The sequence below is a fragment of the Lutra lutra genome, chromosome 8 (assembly GCF_902655055.1).
Source record: "Lutra lutra chromosome 8, mLutLut1.2, whole genome shotgun sequence".
Taxonomy (NCBI): domain Eukaryota; kingdom Metazoa; phylum Chordata; class Mammalia; order Carnivora; family Mustelidae; genus Lutra; species Lutra lutra.
Genome location: NC_062285.1, coordinates 55557924 through 55569410, shown reverse-complemented (window position 1 = coordinate 55569410; position 11487 = coordinate 55557924). Strand labels below are relative to the sequence as shown.

Sequence of the window (11487 nt, the reverse complement as noted above, 5' to 3'; positions counted from 1 at the left end):
CGAAAACTGAATGTGATTCATATCAAACCTCTAGAACTAACTTCCATTCAACAGGAAATATCAGGGATGGAGGAACAACTTAAATGACACAACGAAGAAGTGAGAAGACACATCCAGAATGTGGAATCTTTTCAACGAAATCTGACCCAATTTCTTCAACTACTGAATGGTTGGGGGGAGAGATAATAATAATAATAAATAATAATAATAAAAGGACAACTATTATATGGAACACATGGACATTGTTTGGTTCCTGATTTGGACAACCCAACTGTAAAAAGACCATTTTAGAGTTGGAGCCTTTTAATTATGGATTGTATATTTACAATGCCAAGAAATCAGTATTGATTTTGTTAGATGTAAAATGGCTTTGGAGTTAGGTTATGCAAGGAAAGGGCCTTATTTCCTGGAGATACATGTTGAGGTATGAGTGAAGTGAACAGATTTAACTGTTGGATGAGTGTTACCAGCTAACATGGGCCGGCCAGACTAATTTATCTGGATTCACTTACTTTTAGATATTTTGGCAAATAAAAAAGGACAGCAAGAAGGGAGAAGAAGGAACAAAGTGAAAAAATTAATATTATTGAATTAATAATATAGAGGTTCATAGAACTATACTCTCTACCTTTGTGTATGTTTGAACATTTTCATAATAAAAGTTTTAATGATGCTCTTCTTGTGAGCAGGGTTCCTAGTTTTCCCAGAGCATCCTCCCACCTTCCTTGAAAACCAGGACTCCTCAATACACAGACCTCAGCCCTTCTTTCTCTCTACTAGAAACATGTCCTAGAGATGGGCTGTGCTCACAGGATGACTTTTTTCCCTCTAGTCCTCTGCTGGCACATTTCCCATGTTAGGACCTTTCCCAGCTCTGCTTCTCAGTTCTGAGGGGACAGGGGAGACTTAAGACTAAATATATTTTTAATAGGTCCCACAATATGCAAAAATAATCCAAAATAATGTAATCTTGCTGTAAGTCTCTCTCTGCCAGGTGCTTCTGAGCAAAATGTAGCTCAACAATGGGAGAAAACTGGCCTCCCTCCTGGAGAACAGAAAGCCAGGAATGTAAAGCCAACCTGTTCCACTTCTGCCTTCATTCAGGATAACCTCCACCCTATGTTCTCACTCACTGAATTACCCTTGGGGAAATGGTTTTTGAGTCTTTGTGTTTCTAGACGAATGCATGTGAATGACTATCCCTTTCTACTCTGTAGGATTTGCCAGTTAGGAATAAAAGCACTCTAGAACTTGCAGGATATAAATCTTAGCTGTTTACTTTGTCATAAGAAAGTATTTCTTGGAGTGCCTGGGTGATTCAATCTGTTAAGCATTGGACTCTTGATCTCAGTGTCATGAGTCCAAGCCCGGTGTTGGGCTCCACACTGGGCGTGGAGCCTACTTAAAAAAAAAACAAAAAACTATTTCTCAAAATATAATCCCAGGCTCTCCCACCTCTACCCTCCAAGCCTTAGTATATCACCTGTGCAAATGAGTGAACTCATTTGATCTTCTCAGAAACCACATGAATGTGGAACTGGAAAGATCTGGGTCCCAGTTCTAACTCTACCTCTTTCCATGAGATTCTGGGCCTATTATCTAAGCTTTCCAGCTGTCAAGGATAATAGTACCTACCTTATGGGTTGTTGTGACATGACATAATTCATCTATAGCAGATGGCCCAGGAATTCTTAAAACAGAGTTTAGATGCATATAGGTAACTGTTTGATGAGTGTTACCAGCTAATATGGGCCAGCACTTTTTAGACTAATTTATCTGGATTCGCTTACTCATTTATTCATCAAATATTTATTGCATGATTTTTACTTACCGATAACTTTTCTTTTTACTTTCTTTCTTTTTATTATTATTTTTTAAATCTCTGCACCCATCATGGGGCTGGCATCCGCCTCCCCCCATCAAGAGTCAGGTGCTCTGGGGCACCTGGGTGGTTCAGTGGGTTAAGCTGCTGCCTTCGGCTCAGGTCATGATCTCAGGGTCCTGGGATTGAGCCCTGCATCAGGCTCTCTGCTCGTCGGGGAGCCTGCTTCCCTCTCTCTCTCTCTCTGCCCGCCTCTCTGTCTACTTGTGATCTCTGTCTGTCAAATAAATAAATAAAATCTTAAAAAAAAAAAGTCAGGTGCTCTTCCAACTAAACGAGCCATGCAGTGCCCCCCAATTACTGTTTTTTTTTAAAGATTTTATCTATTTATTTGACAGAGAGAGATCACAAGTAGACAGAGAGGCAGGCAGAGAGAGAGAGGGGGAAGCAGGCACCCCGCTGAGCAGAGAGCCCGATGCGGGACTCGATCCCAGGACCCCGAGATCATGACCTGAGCCGAAGGCAGCGGCTTAATCCACTGAGCCACCCAGGCGCCCCCCCAATTACTGTTTTAAGTACTGGGAATACAAGTGAACAAATAGATAAAAATCTGTAGGGAGAAGAGATAGTATGTAAGTAAAATATATAGTGTGCCAGATGGTGTTAAGTACTATGGAGAAGATGCAGCAAAGGGAATAGAGGCTAGAAGGACAGTAGGGAAATAACTAGCAGAGGTGGTGCTGCTGCTGTTTTAAACAGGATGGCCAAGGAAGGCCTCTCTGAGAAGGTGACATTTGAACAGAAAACTGGAGGGGCTGGAGGGAACCATGTGGGTATTTGGAGAAGAAACCAAACCTTTCAAGGCACAATATGCAAAGGCCTGGGAGATAGCCAATACAGATGGAGTAGAGAGTCTGGAGGGAGAACTGTAGATGAGGTCAGAGAAGTAGCGGAGGAACAGGAGACAGAGGGTTTTGTAGGTCATTATAAAGACTTTGGCTTTTATGCTTAGTGAGATGGGAAGCCATTGGAGATACTACTAAGGCTGGAGTACAGGGAAAATAACCTCTCCAAGGTAACACAGCTGGTAAGTGGTAAAAGTGGGCATTCAGGAACAGGGCTGAACTTTATTAGCCTTTTTTTTTTTTTTTTAAGATTTTATTTATTTGACAGAGAGAGACCACAAGTAGGCAGAGTGGGGCGGGGGGGCGGGACAGGCCCCTTGCTGAGCAGAGAGTCCCATGCGGGGCTCCATCCCAGGACCCTGGTATCATGAGCCCAGCCGCAGGCAGAGGTTTAACCCGCTGAGCCACCCAGGCGCCCCTTTATTAGACTTTTACTTGGGCACTGCTCTCCTGTGATGGCAGACAAAGGAACTGGGACATGAAGAAGTCGAAGTCGTGTGGCTTGTCCAAGGCCACGCCATGGTAAGTGACAGGGGTGGGATTTGAGCCTTAGCCCGTCCTCATGCCGGAGTCCAAGTCCTTAACACCACGCTGCCTCCCTCAGGTGTCTGGGCCATCCTGACGTCGGGCCTGAAGGTCACTACAGTGAGAGAGGTGGAAAACCGGGGAGCCGGCTTGGTTTAGGGCAGCGGTGTTCCTTCGGATGCTCCAGCCAACGAGTCTGCGGGACTGCGGGCATTCTCCCTGTTATGGAGGGAGAGAGAGAAAATGGGTTTTTATTTCGGGGCGGCCCCGCAGGTACCCGGGAGTGGAAGGAGCGAGCGTCCCGCGAAGGCAGCGGACGAGGCCAGTTTACCGCGGTCTTGGCTACTTGGGCGCCAGTCTTTGGGCTAGGGGGCGGAGAAGGGGCGGAGCTTGAACGCCTCACCCCGTCACGTGACGGGGCCATCATGGCGGCGGCCAGAGGCCTACCCGGCTCCCGGAAGCAGGCTGTGAGGGGCGGGCGCGCTGCTGGAACCCGAACCGGAGTAGGATCCGGAGGTAGAGTGGGTAGGGCGGCCGGGCGGCCTGGAGCCGGACGTGTCCGGGGCGTCCCCGCAGACCGGGGCAGCAGGTGAGACGGGGTCTGGGCGAGGTGCGAGCAGGTGTGGCGGCGCTGGGCTGGGGCTAGGGGGCGCCGGGGGATGCCTATGACCCGGAGGAGCGGGAATCTGAGATGCACGCGCGTGACCCTGAAGCAACTCAGGAGGCCTGCGCGGGCGGGAGGGATGCCCTCGACAGATGGAAAGACTTTGAGGGCAAAAACGAGCTCTCCAGAGAGATTGGGGGGTAACAGAAATATGCAAAAGGTGTAGTGGAAGAGGACAGCACCCCCTTAATTTGTGGAGCAGGGATTATGGGATTAGTGTATTAGAGGGACTCACTCTTCGCTATGCCAGGCAAGGGTGGGGCGAATACTCAATCTTCTCCGCTCTCCTCTTACCCCTCCCTGCCCCACAGTGTCCTAGGAGACCTACTCTGGCGGGCCACTCCTCCCACCCGCCCGACTGGTCCCTCCAGTCTGAGCTCTAGGGGAGTGGAGTTGAGGGGTGGGGAAATGCAGTTGGGGGGGTGGTGAAGCTGACTTCTGCTTAGACACTCAGCCCCTTGACACGTGCTACCTGGGTAATGGACGTGATTATGAGCCCCCCTTCCTTCTCTAGGTCGTCCGGGGGCCCGCCATGCTGGTGACGGCCTATCTTGCTTTTGTGGTCCTCCTGGCCTCCTGCCTGGGGTTGGAACTGTCAAGATGCCGGGCAAAGCCCCCTGGAAGGGCCTGCAGCAACCCCTCCTTCCTTCGGTTTCAACTGGACTTCTATCAGGTCTACTTCCTGGCCCTGGCGGCTGACTGGCTCCAGGCCCCCTACCTCTATAAACTCTATCAGCATTACCACTTCCTGGAGGGTCAGATTGCCATCCTCTATGTCTGTGGCCTTGCCTCCACAGTCCTTTTTGGACTGGTGGCCTCCTCCCTTGTGGATTGGCTGGGTCGCAAGAAGTCTTGTGTCCTCTTCTCCCTCACTTACTCTCTGTGCTGCTTAACCAAACTCTCCTGGGATTACTTTGTGCTGCTGATGGGCCGAGCACTGGGTGGGCTGTCTACGGCCCTGCTCTTCTCGGCCTTTGAGGCCTGGTACATCCACGAACACATGGAGCGTCATGACTTCCCTGCTGAGTGGATCCCAGCTACCTTTGCCCGAGCTGCCTTCTGGAACCATGTGCTGGCTGTAGTGGCAGGTGTGGCAGCTGAAGCTGTGACCTGCTGGATGGGACTGGGGCCAGTAGCGCCCTTCGTGGCCGCCATCCCTCTCTTGGCTCTGGCTGGGGCCTTGGCCCTTCATAACTGGGGAGAGAACTATGATCGGCAGCGTGCCTTTTCGAGGACTTGTGCTGGAGGCCTCCGCTGCCTCCTGTCGGACCGCCGCGTGTTGCTGCTAGGTACCATACAGGCCCTGTTCGAGAGTGTTATCTTCATCTTTGTCTTCCTCTGGACGCCTGTGCTGGACCCACATGGGGCTCCACTGGGCATTGTCTTCTCCAGTTTCATGGCCGCCAGCCTTCTTGGCTCTTCACTGTACCGCATCGCTACCTCCAAGAGGTACCACCTTCAGCCCATGCACCTACTGTCCCTTGCTGTCCTCATCGTTGTCTTCTCCCTTTTCATGTTGACTTTCTCCACCAGCCCAGGCCAGGAGAGTCCAGTGGAGTCCTTCATAGCCTTTCTACTTATTGAATTGGCCTGTGGGCTCTACTTTCCCAGCATGAGCTTCCTGAGGAGAAAGGTGATCCCAGAGACAGAGCAAGCTGGCGTACTCAACTGGTTCCGGGTTCCCCTGCACTTACTGGCCTGCCTGGGGCTCCTGGTTCTCCATGACAGCGATCACAAAACTGGCACTCGGAACATGTTCAGCATCTGCTCTGCCGTCATGGTGATGGCTCTGCTGGCAGTGGTGGGGCTCTTCACCGTGGTCAGGCACAATGCCGAGCTGCGGGTGCCCTCACCCACCGGGGAGCCCTATGCCCCTGAGCTCTAACCCTGTTCCAAAACAAGGGGGTTGGACAGGACTCTTGGATCCCACCTCTCCAGGGTTGTACAGACCCCTCCGTGACTGACTTTGCAACTCTCTGGCCTCTCAGCCTGCCCTGGGGCCCCTCCTGCCAGTGCTTTGAGTTGGAGAGCACATGGGGGATGATGGCCTAGAAAGAAGAGGCCAAACATTGCCTCTGTGTTACTCCCTCTCCCCTTTCCACTTAAAAATAAACACGTTTAATCGATTGTTGATGTGATTCACTCATCCTCACCTGCACCGACTTCCATAATTTCTGGTGAGTTGGAACCTGCAGAGTTCGAGGATAGAGGCGGGCTCACCTGCAGAGGGCATTTGTATTTCTAGCCTTGTGAAGACTGTCTCCAGCTTAAACTGAGAGCTGTAGCCTCTTAGCAGAAATGGGTGGGAAGTGCCTGAGGCTCTGAGGTCTTCTAGATCTTGTCACCCTGGGAACAGGTATCATCTCTAGTTGCCCAGCAAGGCCCTTGCTTCACATCCAGAGTGAGACAGTCTCTGGAGCATGTGGGATGAATGCCCACGCCACTGCACAGAGATTCCAGGGGCTCTAGTTGCTTCTATGACCACCCGGTGGGGCAGATCTAGGACCTGCCTGCAGAAACGAGCTTGCAGCTCAGCACGTGTATGCTACCTGCCTTCTGCCTTTTTCCAGCACCACCTGGGGCTACCAGGTCCTGTGTCCCGTATCCTTGCATGAAACCTAAGCAAAGGGCTAGCAAGGGGAGAGAACAGCGAATGGCTGAGGGACTGGGACACCCTGTCTGTACCCGACTCTTCCCCACCCAGCCTCAATGAGGGTGAGGAAGCCATCAGGGCAGGAAACAGTACCAGTTCTGTGGGCCCCTCCCTGCCTCACCTGATTTTATCTCCCTTTCCTCCTCCCACCAAAACCCAGGCTTCTCAGGAAAAGCGGAGCCAGCCTTAAGAAAGGTGGGGATGAAGGGAGGGTAGGCTCAGGGGTATGTCCTGGAATGTGCTTGAGCTGGAGATGGGGGGACCCACCCATTTTTGGAAAGGGTTTGGCACTATTTCCCTGGGTCCCAAGCTACTTTCCAGACAGGAGGATGCAAGATGTACCAGGACCTGCAAGTTCCAACCTGTGTGGAGAGATAACATCAACTAGGGCTACAGGAATGCAGCGTGGATGTGCTTCTGCAGGGGAAAATAGGGGGAGGAATGAGTGGGGGGCTCAGGTCCCTATTCAGTGAAGGGGGGACAAAGGGGTCCCCCACCCAGACTGCAGGGAATAGAAGTTGAGGTTAAGTACAGAAAAACATACATTTTCCTTCCCCCATCTTGAGGCTGAAACAGAGTCCTCTTGCAAAATTCTACTTCCTCTTTCTGCCCTGTTGAGCTGAACCTAGATATATTTTATAGTTATTTGTAGACTCTCCATCTCTCTCTGCCACAGTGTGGTCTCCTTGAGGACCGGAGCAAGTTGTGTCTTCTTTGCCTTTTTCTTCATATAGACACGCAGTGGGTGCTCTGCTGAGACTGTGGTCAGTACATATCTGGAGAGGAGAGACTAGCTCTCACCTTGCATTTCAAGAGCTGCCCATTTAGGAAGTCTACTAGACTAGAGTCCAGAGCCTAGTTAGTGATTTGGTCTTTGGGATGACAGTAATTATTTACTAATAGAAGCATGAGGGAACCCCCACATTCCTAGGCAATAAGGAAATAGAAGAAGAGACAGACTAATGAGGTTCCTTTAATTTTGTCCCTGCTGAGCTTTCCCCAAAGGGGTTGGTGGTGGGTAGAGTGGGAAGGACTCTCTCCCATCAGAGGCACAGGGAATTAAGAGCTCCAAGGCATCTCTGACATTGTCCATTCAGCCTTAAATATATTTTTATTAAGCATCCGCTGTATACCATGCAGTGTATTTCTAGGTGCTGGTAAATTTATAAAGAACATGTAGCACATGTAGCAAGTGAATGGCAAAGCCAAAGCTAAACTGGGCTTCTTGCTGCCTGCCTAGTGCCCCTTCTATGACAGGTATTGCCTGTGTTCCCTGGGTCTTTGCCGACCTGCGCACCACCCCCAAGCCTCGCTCCCTCATCCCAAGCCCCATGCTGGGAGAAGGGCAAGAGACTGGGAGTGTTTGGCTTCCGCTATCTGGTCCACTTTTTGGTGTCTGCCCCTATGGGTCAAAGGAGAGATTGATTCACCAGGCACACTGCTTATGATGCTCTGCTGGGAGGCCATACACACAAGCGGTTAAGAGCATGGAACCGGAGCCCAAATGCCTGGGTTCAAGTTTGTGCCTTAGTTTTCTCATCTGTAAAGTAGGGATGATAATACAGTTTCTACCGCCATAGGGCTCTTTTGAGGATTAAAAGCATTATTGTATTTAAGTGCTTAGAACACACTTGGCCCACAGTGTAAGCACCACATAAGTGTTTGCTTTTATATTTTAAAACTTTTTCAGTCCAGCTGAGGCTAACCAGATCTGGTTAGAAGAATGAATGGATGGGGGCACCTGGGTGGCTCAGTGGTTGAGCCTCTGCCTTCGGCTCAGGTCATGATCTCAGGGTCCTGGGATCGAGTCCCGCATCGGGCTTTCCCATCTGCGGGGAGCCTGCTTCCTCCTCTCTCTCTCTCTCTCTCTCTGCTTGCCTCTCTGCCTTCTTGTGATCTCTCTCGGTCAAATAAATAAAATCTTAAAAAAGTTTATAGAAGAATGAATGGATGGACCTGTCATGGGGTATAGAACTTTCCAACTCATCCCAGTGGCTGGGTGATTCCCAGAAGTGTTTATCCTTGGTCCTGGCCCAGATAGAAGTATCAAGCTATTTGGGAGGCCTTCTGCTCTGGGGTATGTGAGCAGCTGAGTAGGGTGTCAGTATGTTCCACTTGAACTCATTTCCTCTTCCTTAAGTGGGAAGGTCAGCTTGGTGTCAGACTTGATACACACCACCATCTTTCACTAAGAGGCTCCTGATTTTCTGACTTCCCATCCAGCTGGACACATGATTATTTGATTTGGAACTTTTAAGTGATCCTGAGGAGAGCGGAAACATCCCAAGGAACCAGGAGCCAATGGACAAGAAGGCAGGAGGATTGGGTCATGAGGACGGCACTGGGCTCTGAGGCCTGGAGGACTATCTCTTCCTGGAAATTCAGTCCCTGCTCAGGAAGAGGAGGGACTTTTCCCAGCTAATGGCCATGGCCCTTTGGCTAGGTTTAGGTTCTGTTCCCCATCACTGTTCCCCTGACCCCAACCCTGTGGTTCTGTCTGTCCATTTTATTATTTTCTGCCACCATTTCCTCACAGAACCACAGAAAAGAATTATAAAACAAACAAAAATTTGTCCTGCTTGGGATTAGATCTAATGTTATAAAGATACGGGGCGCCTAGGTGGCTCAGTTGGTTAAACAATAGCCTTTGGCTCAGCTCATGATCCCGGGGTCCCGGGACTCGAGTCTGGTCAGGCTCCCTGCTCAGTGGGGAGTCTGCTTCTCCCTCTCCCTCTACCACATCCCCCTGCTTATGCTTTCTCTCACTCTGTCAAATAAATAAAAATAAAATCTTTTAAAAAACTTCACATTTGCGTTAAATTTTTTTAATATTTTATTTATTTATTTGAGAGAGAGAGACAGAGATAGTGACAGAGAGCCCTAGTGGGAGGAGAGGGTGAATCAGACTCCCCACAGATCGGGAGCCCAATGCAGGGCTTGAAGTTCCTTAAGTATTAAGAGATTAATACTTAGGGGCGCCTGGGTGGCTCAGTGGGTTAAGCCGCTGCCTTCGGCTCAGGTCATGATCTCAGGGTCCTGGGATCGAGTCCCACATCGGGCTCTCTGCTCAGCAAGAAGCCTGCTTCCCTCTCTCTCTGCCTGCCTCTCCATCTGCTTGTGATCTCTCTCTGTCAAATAAATTAAAAAAAAAAAAAAAAAAAGAGGCCAGAGGGTCTTTTAAAAAAAAAAAAAGAGAGATTAATACTTAAATATTAATCTTAAGTATTAATTCAGGACCCCAGGATCACAACCTGAGCCAAAGGCAACTGCTTAACCGACTGAGCCACCCAGGCGCCTCACTTTAAAGTTTTTTTTTTACAGGGGCGCCTGGGTGGCTCAGTGGGTTAAAGCCTCTGCCTTTGGCTCAGGTCATGATCCCGGGGTCCTGGGATCGAGCCCCACATCGGGCTTTCTGCTCAGTAGGGAGCCTGCTTCCCTTCCTCTCTCTCTGCCTGCCTCTCTGCCTACTTGTGATCTTTGTCTGTCAAAAAAATAAATCTTTAAAAAAAAATAAAGTTTTTTTACAGTAAAGTTATATGAACTCATTGTAAAATGACCAAATACAAATACAGAAATATGTGTTTAATATAAACAATTTATGTAATTTACATATAAAATGTATAAAAATTACAGACTCCTTTAATCTCACTCTTCGTACCACTATTAAATGTTTGGAGTCTAGGAGTGCCTGGGAGGCTCAGTGGGTTAAAGCCTCTGCCTTCAGCTCAGGTCATGATCCCAGGTTCTGGGATTGAGCTCACACTGGGCTCTGCTCAGCAGAGAGCCTACTTCCCCCTCCCTCTCTCTGCCTACTTGTGATCTCTGTCTGTCAAATAAATTAAATCTTTTAAAAAAATGTTTGGAGTCTAATCTGTAGACTTAATATTAGGGTTTTTTGTTTTGTTTTGTTTTCAGTAAACTCTGTGTCCAACATGGGGCTCAAACTTATGACCCCAAGATCAAGAGTCCCATGCTATACTGACTGAGCCAGCCAGGTGCCCCAGTTGGTTGTTTTGTTTTTGTTTTTATTTTTTTAATTTTTTTAAAGATTTTATTTATTTATTTGACAGACAGAGATCACAAACAGGCAGAGAGATAGGCAGAGAGAGAGGGGGAAGCAGGCTCCCTGCTGAGCAGAGAGCCGGATGCGGGGCTCTATCCCAGAACCTTGGGATCATGACCTGAGCCGAAAGCAGAGGTTTTAACCCACTGAGTCACCCAGGCGCCCCATTGTTTTTGTTTTTAAATAAAAATTGAATCTTGTGCACCTGGGTGGCACAGTCGTTTAAGTGTCTGACTCTTGGTTTCAGCTCAGTTCGATCTCAGAGTCGGGAGATAAAGTTTTGTGTTGGGTTTCACGCTCAGTGCAGAGCCTGCTTAAGACTCTACCCCTCTTTTGGCCCCTCCCCCACTGTGTATGTGCTTTCACTCTCTCTCTCTCTCTCTCAAACAAATAAATCTTTTTTGAAAATTGAATCAAAGTGTTGAATCATTCTCTTCTGAAACTTTTTTTTTTTTAAACATAACAGTATATCTCATTTTTCTCTCTTTAAAACAGCTGACATCCTCAGGAAGCCTACATAGTCATTCATGTATCTCTGACACCTTTGTATGTTGGTACATACAAGACATGCTTTTTATTTTTTTTTATTTTTTTTTTAAGATTTTATTTATTTGACAGAGAGAGAGAGATCACAAGTAGGTGGAGAGGCAGGCAGAGAGAGAGAGAGGAGGAAGCAGGCTCCCCACTGAGCAGAGAGCCCGATACGGGGCTCGATCCCAGGACCCTGGGATCATGACCCGAGCTGAAGGCAGAGGCTTTAACCCACTGAGCCACCCAGGTGCCCCCAAGACATGCTTTTTAATGGCTGCAAAGCACTGTTAGAACCTTTGGAAAGCTTTTCAAGGCTATTCTATT

General features: G+C 48.8%; 1 protein-coding gene across 1 annotated transcript; it reads left to right on the top strand.

Moving 5' to 3' along the window:
* Positions 1-3686: 3686 nt before the first annotated feature.
* Positions 3687-6043, top strand: MFSD5 (major facilitator superfamily domain containing 5). Its single transcript, XM_047742961.1, has 2 exons — positions 3687-3841; positions 4431-6043. The coding sequence occupies exon 2, from the start codon at positions 4449-4451 to the stop codon at positions 5799-5801; it is 1353 nt and encodes a 450-aa protein (XP_047598917.1). The 5' UTR covers positions 3687-3841; positions 4431-4448; the 3' UTR covers positions 5802-6043.
* The last annotated feature ends 5444 nt before the right edge of the window (positions 6044-11487 follow it).